The sequence below is a fragment of the Dendrobium catenatum genome, unplaced genomic scaffold, assembly GCF_001605985.2.
Source record: "Dendrobium catenatum unplaced genomic scaffold, ASM160598v2 original_scaffold_76759, whole genome shotgun sequence".
Classification (NCBI taxonomy): Eukaryota; Viridiplantae; Streptophyta; class Magnoliopsida; order Asparagales; family Orchidaceae; genus Dendrobium; species Dendrobium catenatum.
Window position 1 is genome coordinate 639,044 of NW_021395205.1, and position 26,167 is coordinate 665,210.

Genomic DNA, 26,167 nt, shown 5'->3' on the forward strand with positions numbered 1-26,167 from the left:
GCGTTAAATCCCGGGATTCCATAAATCCCGGATTTACGGATTTACGGCTTAAATCCCGGATTTACTAAATCCCTCGGTTTGGTGGATTTAACGGGATTTAACATTAGAAGCGCGCGAAAGGGAGAAAGTTAACTTCACAGCCAGCGAGCTCCTGTTCTTGCTTCCGATCATAATGTCGTAACTTCTGATCCGACAAGAAGGGAAAGTCGTCGAAGGAGCGAAGTCGAACAGCCACGAAGGAACCGAAGTAGCGACGCGCGCAATCTGTACACCTCCTGCGAATCAACGAAGCCGAATGAGCGAAGTCGAACAGCCACGAAGGAACCGAAGTAGCGACGCGCGCAATCTGTACACCTCCTGCGAATCAACGAAGCCGAAGGAGCGAAGTCGAACAGCCACAAAGGAACCGAAGTAGCGACGCGCGCAATATGTACACCTCCTGCAAATCAACGAAGCCGAACAGCAACGACGAAAAGAAAAGATGAAATACAAACCCTAGACGCCTCAAAGTTATTATCGATTAACTTAATTTATATAATTTAAACAAATAATAATTAAGTTAATTAATTAAATAATTAATAGTAGAATTAGTGCATAAATTAATTATCTAATTTAACTTAATTGATTAATTAATGATATAATTAGTAATTAAATATTAATATAATTAGCTTATTTAATATTTCAACTCTCATTTTGGTCCATGTTAGTTTGTAATTAAAATTTTATTGAATTTTTGGTCATTTTATATGACCTAAAATTGATTTTATTATGTTTTATGCAATAATCTTAATTTTATAAATATCTCCTTTAAACTTAAATTCATAACTGCCATAAATCCTGATATATGTTACCAAACAATTTCTCAGGATTTAACAAGATTTAACATTTAACATACCAAACAGCTTTTTAGGATTTAACACATTTTAAATTTACTAAATTCGGATTTACATGATTTATTAAATCCCATTAAAATTAAATCCCACTTGTTGCCAAACAGCCCTTATATATTTTTTCCGGGCCCAGCTAACCCCCAAGCCCGATTCTGTCTCCGTAAAATGAGTTTCGCTCTCGCGCGCGCGTCCTCTCTCGGACTTCCCGCTATGAATAGCCGATGAGCGTCGTCCCGTCCGACGCTGTTCGCCGGAGATGATGAAATCAGACAATGGAATCCAAAGAGATCGACGACATAGATTCAGAAATTGCATCAACGGAGAAACCGGAGGCCGATTCCTTTCCTGGCGAGGAGATCCTCTGCGTTGAAAATCCTAAGATCATCGAGTGGGAAGAGCTGCAGCAGGAGCTAGCCAGACTGTGTAGCCTCTCCTCGGCCCACGCGAAGGCCAAGGAACGGAAGGAATTCCTCTCTCAGCAGCTCAGATCCGTCATCGAGGTAGGATTCCTCTGTAGGGTTTTAAGTTTGATCACTCTCTTTCCCTTTTCCCGGTTGATTCCATTGTTAAGCTTGGGTTAATATTTTGGAATCTAGATTATTGTTCAAATGAGTAAAAACCATCTCCTATGAAGAATTTGCTTTTCTTTTGCTTTTCATTGAGTAATTTTAGGGTTTGGCATGCAAGAAACACTGCAAGGATTTATTGTCTGTTTCGTTTGAAGGGATTGAATGAGAAGAGCTGGAAAGGATACGATAAACGAATTAAATTAAAATTATTTTTCGCCTACTTGTTTGATTGAGGAGAATTTGTGTGGAAGTGTGATTGATCTTTTTTGTTTGGCTTGAATGGATACAAAGATAAATTTAAGAATGAATACAACCTAATGTTTTTCGTACTTCAGTTATACTTAAAATTTTCACTGGTTAATCCTTGAGTAGATATAGAAATATGCATATGTTCCAATTTTCCTGGTCAAAATAATTTTCTATGAATTTCACTCAAACCAAAGAAGCAAGATGTAATTATAAGGTAAACAAGATTTCTTTTTACTTAATTCCTCTTAACGGAGCATATCCTTATGGATTCTATTATTTTTCCTTGTATGAATAAAAAATTAGTATGCTTTAATTGATTGGTTTGATGGTTAACGTCATGGAAATATGGTAAACAGGTCAGGCAGAAGTATCTGCAACAGTCCAATGAACTGTATGAGATGAGACAAAAGCTCGAGGCAAGGAAGCTTGCGATGGGGGAGATGGCAATGCAGATGAGGGAGACAAAGGAGGACGTGAAATGCAAAAAAGAGCAGCTTGCTAATTCTCTTAGATCTTTGTTGGTTGCTGGAAAGAGAGTATGTGCAGCACAGGAACAGCTACAGGTAACTGATTTCAAGTGAATATGATATGGAGTGTATTTTTTTTAAGTGAATTTGAAAATTTTGTTAGAGTGTTGTAGTCATGTTGATGCTGCTTCCTGTTTTGTCTCGATAACACTTAGATAATACTTAGTATGCTCGTGTTCTCAGCAATTTATGCTCATTTTTGACATTTTTGCATCCTTGTTATTTATAGTGTTCAATTACATGGTTTGCTTTTGTGAAAGTGGATGGATGCAAAATTTCTTCCAGGCTTCTTGTTGCCCAATGGCTTCTCTCTTGTATTTGTCCAATATTGTTATGCCTTTGAGTATTGTCTTTCCTAGTTAACTTAAATTATATTCTTTTCTCCTCTCCTTTTCGTTTGGTGCTTTTAGATGAGGAAGAAGCATTTGTAGTATCACAAAGAAATCACAATGATATTACCCTAGTATATAATTCTTGGGACTTGATTAAGAACATTATATAATTCCATTTCCAAATTATTTGGGGATGGTTAACCGGACAATCATGACCATATAACTGTAGACTATGACACAAAAGTTGTTGATGGAGCACTGTTTCTAATCCATGTATTCTTTCTTCTTGTTTACTATATTTACCGTATTTTTTTCTTTCTTCTTTTGTTTAGGTGCTGTTATCTATTAACCTATGTGGAATACAAGTTGTCGAGCATGTCAAAACATTTCCTCATAAATAGTAGACCTCTCATGTCATCCTATCTTTCTCAGGATTGTGCATGGTTCGATAATTACTATAATTGTATTAACCTAATCTATATTGCAAAATTTCTTCCACATTTAAATGCAGGGTAACCATTTGTTTTTCCTTGCCTTTGTTATTTATCTACTGTGAATTGGCTTGCAAAATGGAAAGAAAGCTTCCTGTTGTCTCTTTGTTCTATGTGGAGCTTATTGTGATTAGGAACTCGGTCACTCAAGAAGAACAATTACTAAGAATGATCCCAACTTGATCTACTTCAAGAAACCTTTCCATTTGACTGTAGGAAAGCATGAAAGGATGATGAGCTTAAAAAATGGCATTTAATAGTGGCTGCATTCAAAACAACTGTAACCTAAAAAATAAAATATTCTACGGAATGGCTCAATCAAGAATAACAAAAAAAAAAAAAAGATATAACTGGCAGCTTAAAAAAATATTGTTGGATTTAGTCTAATCTTAAAACTTTTTGTATGATATGGTACAATGTTGTGAATACATTGTGAGAGTGATTTTATAGTGTATAGATGTCTAGGAGGAGTATTAGGAAACTAATTCACATGAATGTCAACCCTCTGGTTAAAGAGAAAGCCAAAGCACTTTCACGTAAGCTTCAAAAATGGCGAAAATATTCATCAAATAATGCTATGAATTATTTTTTTGATTTCCTCTTCAAACCTTTTGGCATCCTCATTTGAATACCATTGGAAAGGTTAATCTTGGTTAACAGCCTAGACTTCATGGACATGCACATGCATTGGTGCACTGGGCTTGCAAGAACATGCACTTTACCTCTATTCCCACATAGATCCACTAACTTGTATAATGTGAAAACCCTTTGACTGCGTGTTCTGTCATACCTATTTTGAGAATGTATATCAGTATAATATTTTTTAATATTATAATGATTTGCTAGTACATCTAAGTTTTTGTGCCAAGCAAAAAATACAAACCAAATACAAGCCAAAGGTCTACATATGGTTGAATAATATATAGCCTTCAGAAATGGGAGATTCATTTCTTCATATTGTAGCTCACTCCATTGTGTTCTGGCCATTAGATGTAGAACGACGAATGTCATTTTCCATGGTCATATTGATTGGCATTTGTACTAATTATGTTATATTAGCATTTAGCACGCACAAACATGCCGGCAATTTATGAGCAAATCTCTTGGAATTAAATGTAACTTTTCCTTCTAATTGGTCTCTCTTTTGGCATTAATAAATATTTCTCTAGGGGTTTCAGCTCCTAGTTCTTATTTCTTTTCTGGATCATGTTCAGTTACTTTTATTTCAATTATCATTTTCATGTCGGGTACTGGCATGAAAGGAATGTGAAAATGATGAATATATTTTTATTGAAAGCTAACTAGATGGACAAACTGGTGGTGATGGGCAAAGGAATAGAGAGATAAAGGTAGTCTTTGGAGGTACCTTTAGAAGATTATTTCCATAACTGATAGTGATGGCAGCTTTATATACAAATGCTTTAGCTGGTGGCTACCAGACCCTCCTACTAGGTTGTGCGCTTGACACATGGCTATTGTCTTGTTTATGTAGCGTTAGAGAAGCCGGCTTAGATAATGGAGCTGTTTATTTTTATTTTTGTTTGGGCTGGCTAGATGTGCCTTCAAAATTCAACCAGTCAGATGGTGGGGCCCCATCATGCCTCTATTCATGATTACCCCACCTGCATATGCTCACTGATCTCTGTGAGATTTGCCCTCTGAAATAAAAGAATTCAAATAAATTGAAGTTTTTTTGTCTAGTATGATTACAGTATAATCAATTTTATATTGTTAACACTTTGTTGTATAAGTGCACCAGCATCTTCTATTTATGTTGGTCAATCTATCGGTATGTCATTTAGCGTGAAATTAGCGTTAGTTGAGTTAAAACTAATGGTATGAATTGCTCTCTCTCTCTCTCTCTCTCATTTTAATAAGCATTCCCTTTTTGATAGGAGGCTAATAAGTTGGTAATTGGAAAAATGGGACACGGGAATGCCAAAAGCTTGCAAACGATGCTACGGATGAGACAACAACATATGATTACTCAAGTTAATTCATTGTATCCAGTAAAATCATCGAATGAAGATGCATCCAAGGAGAAGTTTGATAAACCTTGTGCTGGTAAAATGTCAAGCTTTATTGCTATGTCATTTTTGTTGTTGTGACTATGGTTCATTAAAATTATGGCCAGGAGGACTTGTGTTGACAACTCGCATTCCTAAGTTTAATTATGGCTTTACAATTCGTGTACATCAATAAAGCTAGAAGCATTTGGAAAGATGGTATTAATGTGCTTAATTTGCGGTGCTTTAAATTTTTAGTTATTGATAAGTGTTGACTGTGCTTAGCACTTTGCATGGATTTGGTAACATTGTAACAGCTTTTATTCATGCCCACACTTTTTTTAATCTTTTGTGATACTCATTCTTTTTGGATGGTGGAAATTAGATAGATGACACATTGCACATGCTACCATGGTATAGGAACCTGTAGACTGCAAAATACTTGTGAAATAATAATCACTAGATCAGATTTTGCTCATGGCTTAAGAAAATAATTCTGATACCTTTGTTCACTCATTGGTATAACTTTTTATTGCTTTTCCATGCCTCCACTTTTGTGCCTGAAGTATATGCTCAACAGAATGTGCTTTGGCATGCCCTCATGTATAACTTGCATACTAGATTTGCCTTAGCCATAGTGTATTATGCTGTTCAATATCAGTCTTAACCACTTTTAAGTTTGTCTATTATAAAAATCACATTATAGGGGAAAAGGCCAAAATAATTCTCGAACTATTTGTATGTGGCCAATTTAGTTTCAAAGTATCACAATTCTTCAATTTAGGCTTTGTTTGTGATAGCTTTTTTACAGTTTTGATTTTTAGACCCCAACCACAATTTTTGTTTGGCCTGTTTGCAAGGAATTTTGTGCTAGGAAATTACTTTCTACTCCAGCTTTACAACCACCTTTTAAAAAAGTTATAATCGTTCCAAACCGATCCTTTGTCTCTCAACTTTGCAAAATTGATCTGAAATGGTCTCTTACGGACTAAACGAGAACAATTTTGTGTAGCCAAGGGACCAAATTAAGATCAGTTTTGTATGCTCATTTATGTCTGTTTCTATTTGAGAGGCCATTTGAGATAATATTTTATTGTCTAGAGATTAAATTGAAGAAATGTGATTAAATTATCCATATACAGTAATTGGGGGATTATGTTGGGCTTTTTCTTGCGCATTATGCATCAATACAATGATCATTTTTTTTTTCAAAATTTAGTTGGCAACTTGTAACAAATTGATGCTGTTTACATTCTACTTTTGGTCATCATTTTCATACTGGTCAATTTTTACCACGTTTGATTCCTGGCATCTTTTTCTAAGAATACGATGCTTTTTATTAGCTGAGATTTGGTTATTTTCATACGTAATATATGTTTTCTGCTCGCTTGACTGTATTGTTATTAGTTATTTACAATTTTTTCATCAGTGTATTCCCTTGAATGCGCTTAGATCCTAGTATAATTACATTTTTAGGAGATGAAGTACAATCATCTTTACCAGATATGACAAGGTCACCAACATTGTCATCTTTGACTATTTTGGGTCAGCAACTTACTGCCTTCCCTCTGAAGAAGACGAGTTTCTTCAGCGACAAAAAGGAGATTCAGAAGTCTTCAATTGTTCTTGGTTATGTTGCACATGTAAGTTCAATTTACATCTCGTTTGGGATAGCTTGTTTACTGCTTCTTAAAGCAGCTTTTTTGTGTAAAATTTTTAATTTTTGTACTAAAAAGTTGCTTTAATAAACAGTGAGAAAGTCATCACCATCACAAACGAAACTTTAGTAATATTTTCCCTTCTTTTTTTTCCATTTTGATGATATGATATACTTTTTTTGGTAGTGTAATGGTACTGAGGGTAGAGATCCTGACAAAATCTTTCTTGTTAGGTTCCCTTGTCGCAGTCTGTAGATTTATGAATATCACTCATGTTTTATAGGTAGTCTTGCTCGTTGCATCTTATCTTGATGTTCCTCTGCGATACCCCCTGCGCTTAGGGGGTTCTCGTTCACACATTTGTGACTATGCACCATCAACAGAGACTGCAACATCTGATTTGATTGTTAATCCAGTTGTTGGTGCAAATGCGAAGCCAGCAGAGTTTCCCCTTTTCTTAGAAGGCCAAGATTCTACAAGAGCCGCATATGCAATATTCTTACTAAATAAGGTTTGGTTTCAATTTACTGCACATCTCTCATTATATGTCAAAAATTGGTTTTCCTTTCTTACAAATGTCCTTCTATTTATTTTCCATCAAGCTAGAATTAAGTTCTTAAAATTCGTTCATACCATCAGTACTTGTCCCAATGAGATCTTGACACGTGGCTAATCACATTGAATTGGATTATAGTAGAACAATAACTCGCAATTCAGATCAAACATAAGTTATCAAAGTCAGTGCCAGAACATATAGAACTCCCCATCCATGTTTTATTTGAAAAAAGTTTTTAGGATATTCGAAATATCAAAGTCACTACCAAAACATATACAGCTCCCCATCTTTGTTTTATTTGGAAGAAGTTTACAGAACATTTGAATTATGTACGACTTGCACAAAACCACTGATCATTCTTTCAATAACTATATTAATGTAAGTTATTAAACATAATTATATTATCTTTTTAGAACAAAAGAATCATGGACAATCATTTCTTATTGTTTTTGGGAAATGGTTATTGAGAAGATGCAAATTCTAAAATTTGTGCAAGCTAAAGATTTGTTTGGGACAACTTTTAAACACAACTTGTTTACTACTATAAAAAAAATTTTGTACAAAAAAATTACTTTAGAAAGCAGCAATAAAATTGTCCCAAATGAAGCCTGCATTAGTCGATAATCACAGTTGAATATACTTTATGATGCCTAATTGAATGAAAAATGTTACTCATTGAATAAAAAGATAGATTTTTGTTGTTGTTGTTAATTGTCATACACAAACCTTACCAAATATGTACTCACATAGGCTTAATGAATGCATCTTTCTCTATCGTCCTTTCCAATGTTTACTCAAATATAATATCTTGAAAGAGACATCAAAGCATTAAAACTACCTCTTTTATTACAGAAAAAAAAATTATTAATCTACCTTTGCTAACAGATTTTATTTATCCCCTTGTGAAGGATTTGGAGCAATTATTGAATTTCTTTGGTGCTGAAAGTCTGGGACCACGTAATATATTAGCCAATCTAAAGGAACTAATGAGGATCATTCAATCTCCAGAATTTCTTGACAAGTAATGGAGTTCATCTGTACAATAAACCTGAAGCAGCTCAATAGGTTTTCCATTTTATATTTTTTATGCTTCCCATCTAATTTCCAGAGGTGCATACATATATTTTTTTTCTTAAAGCAACTCTTATAATTGGTATAAATGCTTTTTCTGCCAAATTTTCTGACCCAGATGATGTGCTCAGTAAGCCTTAAGTTATTAATTTACCATCAGTTCTTATTTATTTGGCTAATTTTATAATGCTTTTATTGATTGGAGCAATTATTACATCTGGTGTCTGAATGCGTTCAGAGACCAATAACAACGTGCCACGTCACCTAAAACTCGGTATTGCTCGGTATACATTCGGACCGTTCGGTTTTTGACCGGATGTAATAATTTCTCTATTGATTGATAGTCAAATCTTTCAACCAATAGATTAAGAAGAGCTCCATAAATATATTTTTGAGGTCTGATTTTTCATTGGTAATTTATTGTTGAGATACAAATTGAGTAATACTTATGTCTAATTGGATTAATATCTAATTTAGGCTTTGTTTGAACTACGGTCTTACTGCTTAATTTTTTTATATTGTAATTATTTTTTTTATTAATTTCAAAAATAATTTTTATGAGGAAATTATTTTCCTACAATAATGTGAAAAAGTAACTCCCTTTGCTTCACCAAGTTTTAATTTATAGGATATAATGTATTTAGTAGTGATTGAGCAGTACCTCGTTTTTCAGATATATTATTTGTGCTTGTTTCAAAAAGTAAGTGAATGTAACATTTAATATTAAGTAGTTGTGTTGGGGCCCAACTTAATTTAATTTAAATGCCTTGTTTATTTCACTATGTTGTTAGTATTGACTGAAGGAAGTTTTAAAAACAAGTTAAATTTTAATTTGAGATCATTTTCTTATTATTTTATGAAATAATTTTTAAAAAAAAAAATTAATTAAAAAATTTATATTAAATAATCATTCCATAAAGCGGTTAAAAAACTGTATATAAAACCTAGATCAACGGTTATTAATTCAAAACAACCCATTCATTGCTTGGATATCAATTTGCTTTTATTGTTGTAGCGCAATCTGCAGAGTTTTTGTTGGTAAACGGCCGGAATGATTTTATGTTACTCGTACCTTTCTAGCCGTTCGTATGGCATTGGTAAGTGTATGGATTGTATCTTGCTCGTTGGACTATCCCTTAAAGTTTCAGTCGAGCGTTAGATTTATTCTAGAGCTTTATTTTAAATAGCTCGTTAAATCGGATGAATTAAACTCCAGTCTTGTAACTCAAATAGCATTTGAACTTCAACAAGATAGCTTACGAGATAGATATATATATAATATAAGGACCCCATTTGGCTCGGTGGTTGAATTATGGAATGTCAGTCATGGATCGTATTCAATAAATATAGATATATAAGTTTTGCTGTAAGACCATAATATAGATGAATATATTAATACTAAAGACGACGTTTACAGAATTTTGTGAGCTTTAGTTATCCAGGTTATTAAACACTTATTTCTGAAAGTATTTACTTAATAACTTGATTTTGTTGCCTCGATGATCACTCGTTTCAGCAACCATACTGAGGATCAAAGTTAATTTATCATCTGCTAATCATTTGTAAACATCGTATCAGTTATAGCACAAAATTAACGCTTAATTATATTTTAAATAATAGTCTTAATTTAAGTATTACATAAATAATATCAAATTTAACACTATTAAATATGTAAATCTATATTGTTGGTTTGTATCTATATCCTCCTTATATTAAGGTTTTAGAATATTTTGAAAATTGCTAAGTCTGTATGCTGCTTTTAGAGATATTAAAGATTACATTTTGTTAAATATCTATGAAGTTTCAGTGCATTGTACAACAGATTGAATGTTTTAGCCACCACTATATAAAACTGAAAATAGCAGAAATCTTTCAAATGAGAACTTAAATAGGAAATAAGGGATCTAACTATTTCCTACCAAAAGGAAAAAAAAAAGCAACAATGAATTGAATGCAAATATCAACTTTTCTACAACAAACAAAAAATTTAGAGAAATTGAGCTTCTTTTGGGACGGCTTTCTTACTGTTTCTTAAAACAATTTTTTAGTGCAAAAATTTTTTAAACTAAAAATAGTTGTACTAAAAATCTACTAGAAAGCTATCCCAAACGAAGCCAACATCTAAACTGCTTTGCTGTCACAACAGCTCAATCAATGTAAGGAAATTAAATAATAGATATCAACAAAACATCATCCATGCTACATTTTCTTCCTTGATAAAGATGAGAAAGACCTAACCTCAATATCCTTTGTATAGATATTTGTAAGAGCAAAAAGAAGTAATATGAAAACAACCTGCGCGCTCATGATTCCAAAATGGCTGATGCTGTTACCGATTTCCATCCAACTTCCTGTATTTCGAACCTACAGTCGAATGTTATTTCATGGTGAGAAAAATCTAGATCTTGATATCATCAGTTCATATTGTAGATTATAATATTGACATAAGAAAATCAATGAAATAAAATATAAACATCATAAACTGACATTTAGTTAAAAAGAGTCACCATAAAACCATCTTAAACTCAAGAAAGAAACTATGGGTCCATTTGTGGAACTTTTATTTCGTCCGGTGCAAGGACGTAGAGGAACGTCCGGTCGGAGTCAATTTCCCGTCAAAAAACTAAGTATTTGCTCGGTACAACTAGGTATTATTTGATAATAATGAGGAATACCGTTCTCTGAAGACCAATACCGAGTTATACCGAGCTGTACCGAGAAATACCGAGTTGTACCGATTTTTTCTGGGAAAATCTCGGTACAACTTTGGTATAACTCGGTATTTGCTCGGTAAAGCCCGGTATAACTCGGTATTGGATCTTCAAATGATGGTATTCTTCGTTATTGTTTGGTATTGCTCAGTATTTGCTCGGTACAATTCGTTTTTGGGCGGGAATTTGCCTCCGACCGAACGTTCCTCTATGTCCGGTCGGAGGACGTAATAATTGTTCCCATTTGTGGCAATGTTTTCACTGATTTTATTTTGCTACAACTATTGCTATTTAAAAAAAAAAAATAGTGAAAAACAAGTTTTTATAACTAAATATATTAGTGTGATAGCTATAAGAAATTCATTAATTTTTTCAAAAGTGAAAACTTATAATACTCACAATAGCTTTTTTTTTCACAATAATTCTATGCCTTAAAAACAATTGCAAGTGCCCCAAATAAACCCTATAGATGGATCTCCTTGTAGTGCTTTTAGTCGGTTTCACAATCAAATCTTTGGCATATTAAAACTTAGGGTCTATTTGAGATAGCTTTCTCATAATTTTGCTTTCAAACTGCTATCACAGATCCAATTTGGCTACTGCTTCCTAGTAGTTTCCAAAAAGCATACGCAACGGGTTCGTAGTTCGGTGGACTAGCCAAATTATCCAAGCCCATTACTTTCCCAATACTAAATGACCTTGAAATGGAAGAAATTAGTCTGGCATTTTCACAAACAACAATTCTCCAATTTGTTCGATGCAATGGCAGTGCTAACTGCACACGGACGAAAAGACATTTGCACTAGGAGATGATAAAGCAAGATAGAGAAGTGCTTTCTGAATCTCAATGGACAAGATCACTATAGAAGCATCATGGTAGAACGTTTAAGCACGAAAATTAGCAATTTACTACTAAATTCTTCTCATTTTTAGATTTTAGAAGAAAATAACGCATTTAATTGAGAAAGGCAATGGTTAATTACCAAAATATGAAATTAGCAATATCAAACTTTACCAGGAAAAAGAAATGTATCGTCATCACATCAGAAAACAGTATTACGAGGAAATAACAGCCTAGACGTGGAACTTGAAGAAGCTTTGTCAGAGCACTGAAGACACATCTGCATAATTTTTAACAAGAATACGTGTAAGAACTTGGTATTCAGATTTACTTAGCGGATATTTAAAAAAAATTTATTGGAGGGATTTTAACTGACAAAGTGACAAATTGTGCACTAATCATGAAAACCATTACACAGGCAAAGGACTATAATAATATCGATGTGAAAATTTTGGGGAAATGTTAAAACAGTTCAATCAAGAAATAGAACTATTACTTGAGAAAATGGTGCCATCAAATGAACCAACAATGCTATTCAACCTAGACTAAATACCATCAAATATACAGGGGGAGACATTTGATATCAATTAAAATGAACTGGAGTCATTATTAACATAACGGATTTAACATGCAAACTCTTTCCCTTAACTGATTATTCACTACCAATAATCTTGATAAGCAAAAGATTTCAGCATTGATTTTCTTGTAACAAGCAATGAAAAATTGGCACATATTCTTCATGGAAAATCAAAATGGTGTATCAGAATTTGTACACACCGTGCACAGACTTGAGTTGCCAACAGAAAAGGTGCCTAAATTTTCAAAGAAGTGCAAACTAATTACATTTATCCAATATATATATACACACACACACATATATATATATATATATATATACAGAGAGGGAGGGAGAATAAAGTTAACTAAATCTTTCATCATTTGAGTTCCTCATTGAGAATGTGCCAAGCTATATGAGCTCTAAGAAAACCCAATCCAACTCTATCAAATAACTAGATTGAATTTTAGATAAGAACTACTCAAATATTTCTCCCTCTAACAAGGACATTATGATTTGATTTGATGTTCTCATAGGCATAAGCCCCTATAACTATTTACTATGCTTGATTGCAACAGTGAATTTTTTATCAAGGCTAGTTTATATGCACTACAATATTTTGCTTTATTTGAACAAGGCAAGAGAACATACTACTATTAACTCAAAAGTAAATAGTTGGGGGAGTTGGGGACAACTTGATCAATATCATATGATTTCATCATCTCGAATTGTTAAGTATCATGATCTAGTTAGTTAGTAGAGATAATCTACTCGATTAAACATAAATATCCCTATCAATGGGTTGCATTTACCAAGGGCATCTTGTAGGCCTGGATGAAAACTTGTTGAAAAGTTCAATTTTAAGCCAAGCTAATTAACACAGAGCTTATTTTCTTATGGCTCACAATTTATAAACTTTACCATTGGGCAACATCCAGACTTACGCGCCATAATTGTAATATAATGGCGACATCACAATTGACCTAACCACCCAATTAGATGCACATGCCCACATCTTTATTTGCAAAAAAATTTATGTGTGATTAAATGGAAACAATTGGTAAGATTTTAGCTCTTTGTGAGCTTTAGCAAAACTTAAAATTTTCATCGTTATTTGAAGTTTGCACCATTTAAATGTGCTTCTTGGAGATGAATATTTGATTTTCTCAAAATTGGATGGGCCCTAAAAAAATCAAAGTGATTATGGCCAAAGATCTTACAAAAATAGCAAAAGTAGGTAAAGCTTTCAAATTCAATATTTTGTTAGTAACCACAAGATGACGTACTAGCCCACATCTTCGTATGAAAATGAGAGGAAACATCATTTCCATTAGGACCCTAGCCACTAATGGTATGAAAAGATGGCTAGTAGCAGCATCAATTTGCATGATTTACAAAAAATCGATTTGGACAATTCTTTATGGACCATGTCTACTCTACCACAATATGTAAAAGAACAAGCACTAAAATGTTATTAGCTTAACCCTATCAACTTTACTTCTCATATCTAGGGGATCCATATTTGAATAGTTATACAGCTAAGGGTCATATCTACTCTACTCTTACATATAGAGGATTGACCTTTGAAATCAAGGTTCAAGGCACTAGCAATGACTCTTGAAATCATCTCAAAATTTTGGATATATTTTTCATTTAATTTTTTGTTCCTCATTTTCAATTGTGTGTGCGCGTGTGAGGGCGGGGGTATTTATTTTTTCTTTTTCCAAGACTTTCCTTTTTTTATAATTTTTTCTTTTATTTTCATATTGTAGAAACTTGAGTAGATCTAAAATTGAATATACGGAGTAATTTTAGTAGTAATAGACCTAATAAGGGGATTGTGATTTTGGGTGATCAAATCATTAATAAGAGTACAAATTTTAGACATCTTGGATCTATTGTTCAGAGTGATGGTGAAATAGATAGGGATATTATCAACAGAATTCAAGTTGGATGGTTGAAGTGAAGGAATGCATCGGCTTGTTGTGTGATAGAAAACTCCCCCTAAAACTTAAGGGAAAATTCTATAAGATGATGGTGAGACCTGCAATGCTTTATGATGCCGAATTTTGGCCATTAAAAGAGAAGCATAACACTAAGTTAAGTGTTAAAGAGATGAGGATGCTCATGTGGATGAGTGGCTTTATCCTTAGAGATAGGATACGCAATGAGCATATACGTAAAAAGGTTGGAATAGCGCCAGTGGAAGATAAGATTAGAGAGAGTTGACTTAGATGGGTTGATCACATAAAACAGCAGCCTTCAGATGACCCAATTAGGAAAGTAAGGTATTAAATTTGACTTATGTTAAGAAAGGTAGAGGTAGACCTAAAAAGACTTGGTTAGAAAATATTAGAAATGATCTTTCTTTATTAGATTTAAACGAGAATTTAATTTTTAACAGGACACAATGGAGAAAAAGGATTCATGTAGCCGACCCCGCGTAGTGGGACAAAGGCTTGATGCTGTTGTTTTATTTTTATACTGTAGAAAATATATGAAGCCTCATTTAAAACTTCTTAGTTGAGTTCAACACATAACAACATAATGCAATTAGAGTCATGAAAAAAAAAATTGAGAACATATGAACTTGCATGCCTGTCGAAGTTGATGAATTTATATTATAATTCCATAGAAAAGCATGCATTGCACTCATGTAAGATGGGACTTGTTTACGCAAAAATCTTCAGTGAAAGTTCTCTCAATCATTTTTGAAGCATTTAAGATAGGACTTAGTTTATGCAAAAAAACTTCAGTGATGGTTGGAACGGCCGTTCTGGTTCCATTCTTAAAACCTTAGAAATTATGTTTTCATCATTTTTGAAGCACTTTTTTTATCACAAGTTCTATTGCGTTGTGCCCTTGAAGGTGATTTTTTTTCCTAAAATTTATGAGGCATATTTTATGTCTTCTTTTATTTGGGAATTTACATATGGATTTACTTTTCATCATTTATGTTGGTACCTCCATTCCTATGTTGATCACTTCAGTGCCCCTTGGGTGTTGTAGTGCACTAGGTTCCACAACCTAAAATTTCATTCCACCACACCAATAAATGTGTTTAGGGGCCTTCGGGTGTGGTGTTTTGTGTGAGAATGCAAAAAATCTACATGAAAATATGCTTCTCATTGCATCAAAATGCACAAACAGGTTTCACGCAAAGCAATCATTCCTATTTTTAAAATCCCCGCACAATGAGTTCACAACCAAATGAGTAACACAAAAGATGAGAGACAAGGATATTGAGGCAACCCCAACCACGAAAAGGGGCCCGCTTGTGGGTTAGGGTGGAGTTTGTAAAGGAAGGAAAGTAAAACGAGAGGAGGGAGGGGATTAAAAAAATTAAAATAATTAGGGGGTCAAATCAATGCATAGTTTAGTATAAGCAAGTGCCAAAAGTGAGTGAGGGAGGATTGCCATTCATATATATATGCGATGGTCCCATTTTTGGTACCCTAAAGGAACCTATTAAGGCACTAAAAAATGCATGTTATTCGGTAGACAGGTAAGGGTGCATGGAGTTTGTCACTCCCAATTATTTGTTTTTGTTTTTTTAAAGTGATGTAGGGCAATTTGGTTCCCCTTTCTAAGCACATTACTTGTAGAAGCATAGAATCATAAAGAGAGGTGAAAAAGTTATCTTTTTAGTTATTCCTTAACTTGTAGGTTCTCTCGCGTCACAATGCGAACAATATGAGGGGGATTCCCATATCATTTAGGCATTCCAAACACATTGGGGTGATTTGGTTAGGGCAATGAGCTATTGATTCAAAAGATTTTTAAATGATTTCAAATTCTAGAATAAGCTTTTTTATAAGTTAGGAGGCATTGATATTTGATAAGCGATGAAGTTGATTAGCACTTAGCATTGACAGACATATAATACATGCCATCATCCTAGTTGTTCATTGATTGTCATGCAGGGACACCCTTCGAATCGATCAAAAATCAAGGGACGTGTGTCGAGATCTTATAGGTTGATGAGATACGTTGAGAAGTGGGCATGAAAAGATACTAGGTTAGCTTGGTTGGGAACCATTGGACAACTAAAACGATAACACTATTGGGACCATATGGGGCACATGCAGGCATTGGTGCATGCACATGAGTGGTAACAGCTAACGATGCTATAGGCCAATTAATGCAACCAAGTCCAAATGTAGGCAGAAGCTAGGAGCCTAGAAGGCTTGTGCTAACAAGAGGTGCTAGGAATTGAGAATAAGTGGCAGGAAATGATACATATATGTCATACAAGATGATGTGGGGAGATGGGTTTGATAAGGAGGTGTCCGGCTAGCAAGAACAAATCAAAATGAATGTGTCATGCAGGTGAGCTTAGGCTAGCTAGCAAACCCTAGATGAATAATGGCAACCTTGGCAAGTAGCTACAAGGTAGTTGGTGGCATGACTGCTGAAGTTAGAGCAAAGGCGTGTGTAGATTTATGGTAAGTTCAAAGGATCCTAATTACTACATTGTTTTGGTTGTCATTAGGACATCTCTAACTATAATTAAATACAAAACTTGGGTAGTATAATGGCTTAAAAAAGACATTATTACAAAATTCATAAAAATTAAAATAATTATTTTTATCACATAAATTTATTAAATAATTAATTTGCTAATTAATCATGAAATTACTATTTTTAGTTGAAAGCAAATTAATTATTAACCATTCTAAAAAAATTAGTTTACCACCATAGCTATTAATTACTACCAAATTTACTATACTAATTAATTAATTAATGTTTAATAATTTAAAGTTAACCATTAAAAATTATTATTATCAGCTATTATTTAATATAATAACCTTAAATTTTAATATCCTAAGTATTAATTAAAACTTAATAATCAAACCCCCTAATAATAAATCAGAATAAAATTAATTAGAATGCTTATTTTTAATTATTAGTGCATCAATAAAAATAAAGCATAATAGAATAAATGATACTTAATCATAATTAATCCACAATTAAATAATTCATGTATAATTTAATATCTAAATAATTAATTAATTCTACATAATGTTCGACTATTCTACTAATCAGAATATCTTTCCCAAGGTATGAATTAATACTTAATATTTAAAATCCAACAGTTACACAATCTATGATTAATTAGAATATTTATTTTTAATTATTTATGCATCAGCCTTCTTTGCGAACTCAATCGTCCTCACTTCTCATCATCAACTAGCCCAAGTTTAACCCTGACAACGGTTTCAACCCCTCATAATCCCTCCCTCCATCAAGTAGCCTCCACCAATTGTTGACTTGACATTGTTCTCTACATGCACCAACCCTCTTGTTGGTTACTTAACCGTCTTTGACTCCTTACCCCTCTCCCATAGCACGATACTCCACCACAACCTACCCTTCCTCTCCTCCTCTGACTGCTCCCTCCCCAAACACTTCAACAAACTCAACCCCCTTCAAGCTCACCCCCTTTTATAAACTGTAACCTAACTCATACTTATTAAAAAGCTGTTTACTGGTTTTCATAGAGTCTAACTTTTCCTGACAACAACTAACTAGATTCTTAATAAACTGTTAGACCGGTCCACGCGGGACAGGCCTAGGCGCAAACGAGTCGGAAGCCTCCGCCTCCTGCTTTAGCCGCACGCACCGCCGAAACAAACAAAGTATTTTAGGAAGGATTTTTTAGGGATTTGGGAGGGAAATTTGAATGTAGGGACAGTTTAGGGATTTCCTTTTGATTTGTATGCATTAAATACTTTATTTTCCTAGGGCTAGGGCATCTTGAATTTGACTGAAATTTGATATCTCTTAGATTTAGGTTTTCTTTGGGCTCTAGCGGCGTCTAGAGATTTGGGAGAGATCGATCATCCTCTCGAATTGAGGATCAATTGTATCTTGTTTATTTTTCTTCCGTTAGTTGATTTCTTACAATAAAATCTACTATTTTCCTTGGATTTCAGAAGAATTCTCGCTGTTTTCTGAAGATAGATAGGAAATACTTGAGATCTACAAATGTTTCCTATCATAAACATCTAAAAACTAATTTTATCATCATAGATAGAATAATTAGGATGTAGAAAGCATTACCAGGAATAACTTTCTGCTATGCACTTTTGCTTTCTTGAATAATAGAAACACTTCTAGGATGTTCAAAAAAATAAAAGCTAAACAACTCCTTCCATAGAGCTGTAATTTAGGCTGTTTTCCGGAAAGATCTTGAATGGATATTATCTTATATGATTGATTAATGAACCACTTCTTTTAATTTTTTATATAAAAAACAAGATTAAGATATTCTATTATTACATGACATTTATAATACAAATTCATTTTGATCATTCAATTGACTCATATAAACGCAATAATTTTTTTTTTACCAAAAATCACAATTCTTACAACACGTTAGACAATAATCTTAACATCGTTTTAGTAAAATAGGCATAAACTTTAACCGACTTGACAACACTCTACAACACATCACAACAATACCAAATGGAGACTCAGATCAATATCAAACTCTATTTAAATATAAAATAACGTATTGCTGATAATACTCAACCTTTAGGGTGCGCATTTGATCAATTCAGTGATATATTTATCAGATTGATTAAGCCAATCAATTTTGATTTTGTTGTTCTGGAAATTGAACCAATTGAACAAAGTTCAAGAATGAAACCAACAAAACCTTTTTTTTTTTTTTTTGCCTATTTAGTTTTTGTTGCTTAAACAAAATTTGTGAATTTCAAAATTGGAAATAAATACTAGCATGAACCAAAACCACTCTAGTTGTGCATCCAAAAACTAAATTTTGATGTGTTTATGCAATTATGAACTATTGTTCATTTTATCGGTCAATTCATTTTCTGCAATAAAATAACTGAACCAAAATTAATCAACTGAAATATATTACAAATTCTAGCCGGAAAACCTAACTGATTTTTTTTCAAATAGAATCAAACTGATTAATTTGTGTTGAGTTGGTTTGATTTCCACTTTTGCTCAAATAATGCACAACCCATAGCTATTCAAATGTACTATATTTGTATGTAATACAGTATGCATGGAAAACTAAATTTTCCCAAGGATATATATCTCGCCGCGGCTTATAAAAGGATGGGATAAGTTTCAAGGCCTAATGGCTGCTATAGCTAGCAGGGCTGCTGATGATGAGTTGTAAGCTAGATATAATACAATTTGAACGTGATAGTAGTTTTACAGCGTCCATACAAAACATAATGTGAATATGCATCTTTAAGAAAACATCCGAACAAAATGCATCACAAACATAATAAAAACACAGCTATAATTAGGAAAGTAACTGTAATACTTCTTGAGAAAAAATGAAGCTGAAATGGGTCCACACAAAAGACACGTCATAACATTGCAATAAGATAGTTGTAATAGATATGCATATAAAGCCTCAAATCGTTGATGTACAAAAAACAAAAAGTGCTAATTAGTGCACCAAATTAAACAGTTCAACTAGAATGCTATCAACATAAATTAAAGGAAGGAATACTTACATGACAAGCATAAATGGAATAAACAACTTGAATATAAGCAATGCCGCCATAAGAAAAGGCTGGAATTAAGAAGATTTTAGTTAACAAAGGAGTACCAATCTGGACAATGAAAATATATTAATACACAAACACAGATCTATACACGATGCTTACACTGAATATTGTGATGAATCGGTAAACAGATGATATCTCAAAACTTGCAATGCTTGCAAAATTACCAGTTCCAAAAAAGGCGACATTAAACAAAACCATCTGCAGTTGAGGATAAGTTCCAAATAAATAAGTGCTAATCTTGAATAAAATGATATCTTATTAAACCTGACCATGGAAAGAAAGAGGACAGATATTGCAATCTACTTCAAGACACTGTAGGCATCAACTATTTTTCAATGCCAACATTTTTTATGTTATTATCAACATCTAAAATATAAAAAAATTAACCTTAGAAATCCACGAGTAGGACAAACAATAAGACCCACAACCTAAGAGATGGTTTGGGATCACTTTTGTTATTTTATTTTTATTTTGTTTGGTTTGTCTTAATTTGAAATAAACATGTTTTGTACCCTAGTAACATATTTTATTTATATAGAATAGTAGAAAAATTGATTTCTATGGTAATGTCGACAATCATCGGCAGAGTAGTGGCAGTGGCCAAAAGCAGCAGTCATTGGCCGCCAATGGCTAATGGTGGTGGTTGGAGGTGGCAATCAATAGTGATCAAAGGTGGCGGCCAGAGGTGATTGGCCAGCAAAATGCAAATAAATACCATCCTTATTTTTCAACATCATTTTCAAAATTGGATTGTACAAAAAAAAAAAGTTGGTTGAGCAATATTTTCAACATCCTTACACCACCGACCAATTGGTTGAGCAATATTATCTTTGACCTCCAAAGTGGAGGTCATAGGTTTAAATCTCTATAAAAAAAATAAAAAAGATTATATAAATTCATTCAAATCATTTGAACTTCCTAACAAAATGGCGTATTGTAATATTTAGAGCATGTTTGATCATTCTGATGGATTAAAGACAAGATAATAGCAAATTTTACATGACCGTCTATAGGTCATCCAAATTCCTCTTCAATTGATACATGCTTAATTGATTATAGCATCTACGAATGTGTGACTATATAAATTGTGTTTTTCTGTTCTTTTTCTTTTTGGGTGGCACATGTAGAAGTTATTTAAAATATCTAGTCTAGGCTGAAACTATAAAGAAACCTACTTGAAGAATATATGAAAACTTCAATGGTTATGGAAATAAATCATTGAAGTGATGTAATGTACAATGCGGCTCAGATAACCGATTATTTTGGAGCAATTTCACAATTAACAGTTAAGAGAGGAAGCAATCTCATTTCATTGTTATGAATAACGTGAAATAACTTACAAAAGCCAAGGGAACCCTTATGTGAGAAAGATTTAATGTACTTTCTTCATGTCTACTGATCAACTTGTCTTCAAGATTTGCAATAAAAGGAGATTCTTTGCCCTTAGTCACACACATTATTGTACATTCTACCAAAATCCACCCCATGAGTACTAAAGCAAGTGCGCTATAAAAGACAGCTTCATATCTGTAGAATCAAATTTGTGAAAGAAATATGAATGATAATTTTAACATCTTCATAGAGAAAAAAAGTGAAACAGAATATCAGAATGCTGAAAAATAAGGTAAGAAAAATTAAATCATTATTAATTAACGAAAACAAATTACCCAATTGACAAGAGGAGAAAAGGAGGAGCAAAGCCCAAAAATATAGATGTGAGGCGGGTCAAGAGAGCAGGCTTTGAAAAAAATGGAAGAATCATTGATAATCCTGTAAGAGAAGTTTGCAGATTAAGAAAATTGCGACAATATAATCAACTAGAAAAAGAAACAAAAAACCAAAATACGAAAACAACTGAAAAGTTCCAAAATATTGTCATCATAAGAAAAGCAAAAACAAAGATGCAGCGAAAAAAGATATCACTTGTAAATAACAAAATCCCAACTAGGACCGTTTAAAAATAAAGGTTACGTTATAAGTAATGACTAAGAAATACTATAGTTGAAACATGATATTCTAAAACAAATCTAAGGCACTGGTCTGCAGCCCATTCGAATAAAAAACTTAGCTTGCACTCCTATGAGAGTACCAGCTAAAGAAAATGAAGGGCAATGACACAATTTTGAGCAAGGGGCCCTTGGTATAAAAAGAACTGTGGTCTAGATGGGATTCCTAGCTAAGTTCTCACTTTTCAGTACTAAAAATATCATCAGGTTCAGTGTTTAGTAGTTCAAGTTGGCAGGATATCAAGCCCTAACGCCAGTGACACAATTTTGAGCAAATTTATCATCAATCCTGGGACACAAATGCAAACAAAAATAAGTTGAACAAAAAAAACAAATTGCACCACTCATGTACGACCCTAGCTACATGAAAGGCCCTTTGGTTTAAAATTCATTAAAAACAATTAGCCATAATTTGCAACTTAATACCTTCTCATAGAATAACTCCCTAATGATTGAGATTCATAAAGAATTTGCAATAAGTTACTATAATGCATACTGCTGGCTTATGAATTTACATGTGCTGCTCATATCTTTAATTAGCAGTCTTAAGTTACCCATGACCCTTAAATTTGAATAATATTATCATCATTATTAGCCTTATCCCAATTATTTCAGGGAAATTTTGAAAAATAATAAGCACAAATAAAATTAAAGCCATCATACTAACAGCTCTTAAAGGGGAATGCTTCCAATGTGTTTTAAACTTCATGTGTCGTTAGTTTAAAGAAATTGACACTGGAATATCAGTGTAATAGAATTGTCCCAAACTTTAAAACTATTCTAGTAAAAAATCAAAGTGATTTGATAATTTAAATCCTTACTTTTCAAATATGATTCAAAATAGGCTCTCTAAAGCATTATACGTCAAACCACATATTATCATGCTCCTATGCCTTTAATCTTCTTGAACATCTGATATGGCCAAGCCATGTATGAGTCAAAGGCCACCTCGAATGAGAGAATCCATGGCTCCTAATGAAGCACATAGAAGTCTGTAGCAAAGGCTCTTTGGCTTTTTTAATAAGATCCACCCAATAAGACCAAGGATGATAAAATCAAACAATCTTAATAAAATTTGCCACAATCTACACAATCTCCCCATTGCCTCAAGTACAAATAAATAATGCAGCACAAGACTTATGTAGATTGTCATCTAAAAAATATGAGTACAGCTATGCGACTACTACAATACTTATGTTTGCACAATGATTAAGGCCTAGTGGTTTCCTTAATCGAGATCTCTTACGTACTTGGGAGAGGTAATGTTAAAATCCCAACCATCCCTTTGGCCCTTGATCCCACGGCCAAGGATGGAGATCCGTGGGAGGCTCACCTGGATTACGCCAATCTCCTTCCATATTCGGGTGGTTGATTTAGGAAGGATTATATTAGCGCAATTATGAATAATTTTGTATTTATTTGTTTTTTTATTAAGATATCCTGCATAGATCTATAAATAGGGATAAATTTGTGTAATAATAATTGAATCCTTTTTCCCTCTCCAATTCTATGAATTCTAACAGGTAACCAAGGGAGCTTGTTCACATAGGCAATCTCAAAATTAAAAAAAAAAAGTCTTTTGTTTAAGTGATACCCATGAAAAGTTAATATATTGATCTCACCAAAACATTGTTGAGGCTGCTCCCCAAAACAAGAAAGATTTTAAGTTACCTCCTACCCCACTAGGTATTATTAGCCAACAGAAATTTCTATAGAAAATATATGCTCATTCAAATAAACATGGAATAGAAATAAAGACACCATAGATCATTGTGGCAATTTCTTTGTATAAAAGCAATGCTAGGAGCCTAAGAATTAAAATATTTTATGAAATATTGATATATAAAGACACCATAGATCATTGTGGCAACTTCTTTGCACGTAAAAGCAATGCTAGTAGCCTAAGAAATAAAATACTTATGAAATGTTGATATATAACCAACTAATTATACCGCTCCTCTTCCCTTTATTCTTTCTGCCAAAACTTTAATGAAAATTTCATATCTTTTACCAAAAAATAATAATAATAATAATAAAGAATTCCATATCATCTTAAACTAATCTAACTAATTAATCTATTTTTGTCATTCCAAATGAAACAATAACTAGCAAAGCATTCAACAGCCATCGAAGAAAGAGACAATTGAATTTGAGGATAATAACCTCTACATATTCATAAATTAAGGACCATATCTACTTCACTAGAGTGTTCCGAAACATACTGCAGTGCAGAATAAAGACAACACAAAATTGGTGTGCCAGAAGCAAATGGGAGAGGATTAGGAAATTAAAAACAAAACATATACCAAATAAAGCGTCATAATGTGATAAAAATTGAACACTTTAGAAGAAAATAAAGCCATAGAGCAGTTAAAAAACAAAGATCAGGAAATCACCAGCAATTAACCAGTTAACTAACTGGTGTACCACAAGAAGTTCTCTTTTCTCAGCTCTATGAGTTGTAGATAATACCACCATCACCGATGATAGTCCAACTAAAAGGACCTAATAAAATAAAAAGCTAAGAGAAAATATCACCTAGACAATCCATAAAACATAAATGCACGGATTTCACATGAGTGAATATGATTTGTTACCTGAGCATAGAAGAGGACAGGAAATTTCAACTTATTTCTATCAGACTGAGTGATTAGTTGCTTAAAATTGTTGCCTTCACTTGTTGCATCAAACCACATAGAAGACAGTGCCACAATTATAATAAAAGCTCCACTAGCAATGCTACATAATGGGGTTGATTAAATGAAGTTCATTAATGTCTAATAAAAGGATAAGACCATCAAACGATTGAAACAGCTATTAAAAAAAATGCAGAACAACAAATATATGATGCAAAAGCTGCAACCAATTTGTTTAAGGTAGATGACAAATGAAAAATAAAATGTGCATGCTAATGTCCAAAGATAATCTTAAGTATTCAACATAGGAATATGATTCATCTATTCCCAATTATTTGAAGTCTGCAACCCAGCTTCAGGAATACTTTGTTCTACCCTAATTTATAGTGGATTACTAGTTCTCTTTAGCACTACTATTACTATAATTTCCCTGTTCGTTGTTTGAACCGAAGTAAAAGGATGTAATTTATAGCATTTTCCACCTAAATTTTACCTAGAAGGCACTTTTTGAAGTTTGTGCTAAATGAGTATGGTGTACCCAATTTATGGATACATCAGGCCAAATATGTAAAAGAGGTTTTGAAATGACCACAACTTAAAAACTATGAAGTAAAACATTTTGACTCAATTATTGAATCAAAACAGCTCCACATCAGAAAGAATCAAATTTCATCTTAAAAATTGACTTGAGAGTTCAATGGTCAATTATCGGAATACAACCAATGGACCCTATTTATAGAGCTAGGATCACAAAGGTGAAGCCAATTTTTTTTTTTTTTAATTAAATATAATCTTATTTGAAATTAAATCTAAACCTATCAAACATTGAAATTTAAATCAAATATTATCCAATAAGAATAAATAAATTTAACAAAAAAATCATAAGAAAATATGAGAAAATTCTTCCATAATTAAATACGTTATCAAAAAGTGAAAACTTGCTTGGATCAAATTCTTCATAATTTGGTCCGACTCCTTTTAGTTGGCCGATGAAAATTGGTCTTTATTAACTAAATTAGTTGAGTAGTATTACATCAACTTTGAATCCTTCTTATGATGCACATAAACGGACACAACACAACATGGGCAAGGGAGATATCAATTATTGAAAATATAGAGACCTATGTTGGTCCTTTTGAAATTAAATAGTATTTTAATTGGATACGGCTTTGGCGTATCCGACACGTATCGGGGAGTATCGGAGGCGTATCTGTGTATCGGTGTATCGGATACAGCACGCCTTCATAAATAGGTGTATCAGTGCAACATAGATAGAGACATAGCATTAGAGAAAAAGGATTCTTGTAGCCAACCACACGTAGTGGGATAAAGGCTTTATGTTGTTGTTGTATAGAGACATCGTATTATAATTTATATCTTCAAATTAGTGTATAAAATTTGAATAAATAAAATATTAAGAATAATTGAGAAATAATAAGTTACTTAATAAGGTATGCTTAAAATGATTCATAATATGATGTCAAAAATCAGGCATCAATATTGTGTGTCAGGCAT

General features: G+C 33.1%; 2 protein-coding genes across 4 annotated transcripts in view; one reads left to right on the forward strand and one right to left on the reverse strand.

Moving 5' to 3' along the window:
• Positions 1 to 1,020: 1,020 nt before the first annotated feature.
• Positions 1,021 to 8,462, forward strand: LOC110095168 (UV radiation resistance-associated gene protein). Of its 2 annotated transcripts, none has more exons than XM_028691862.1 (6): positions 1,021 to 1,390; positions 2,065 to 2,271; positions 4,957 to 5,122; positions 6,541 to 6,707; positions 7,006 to 7,233; positions 8,187 to 8,462. In XM_028691862.1, the coding sequence occupies exons 1-6, from the start codon at positions 1,163 to 1,165 to the stop codon at positions 8,301 to 8,303; spliced, it is 1,113 nt and encodes a 370-aa protein (XP_028547695.1). In that variant the 5' UTR covers positions 1,021 to 1,162; the 3' UTR covers positions 8,304 to 8,462. The 2 variants fall into 2 exon arrangements, with proteins under 2 accessions (XP_028547695.1, XP_020676251.1); XM_020820592.2 differs by having other exon boundaries at positions 1,024 to 1,390; positions 4,954 to 5,122.
• Positions 8,463 to 10,363: 1,901 nt separating this feature from the next.
• Positions 10,364 to 26,167, reverse strand: part of LOC110095149 (GPI ethanolamine phosphate transferase 1) — a 40,713-nt gene continuing 24,909 nt past the window's right edge. Inside the window, exons 11-18 of one of the 2 annotated variants that reach the window (XM_020820567.2) lie at positions 24,614 to 24,755; positions 24,413 to 24,521; positions 21,678 to 21,780; positions 21,351 to 21,537; positions 20,110 to 20,208; positions 19,957 to 20,015; positions 12,076 to 12,181; positions 10,364 to 10,713 (exon numbers count right to left, since the gene is read on the reverse strand). In XM_020820567.2, coding sequence (XP_020676226.1) covers positions 10,549 to 10,713; positions 12,076 to 12,181; positions 19,957 to 20,015; positions 20,110 to 20,208; positions 21,351 to 21,537; positions 21,678 to 21,780; positions 24,413 to 24,521; positions 24,614 to 24,755 — 970 coding nt within the window. In that variant the 3' untranslated portion in view covers positions 10,364 to 10,548. The remainder of the gene's footprint in view (positions 10,714 to 12,075; positions 12,182 to 19,956; positions 20,016 to 20,109; positions 20,209 to 21,350; positions 21,538 to 21,677; positions 21,781 to 24,412; positions 24,522 to 24,613; positions 24,756 to 26,167) is intronic. The other variant, XM_020820581.2, reaches the window with a different exon arrangement.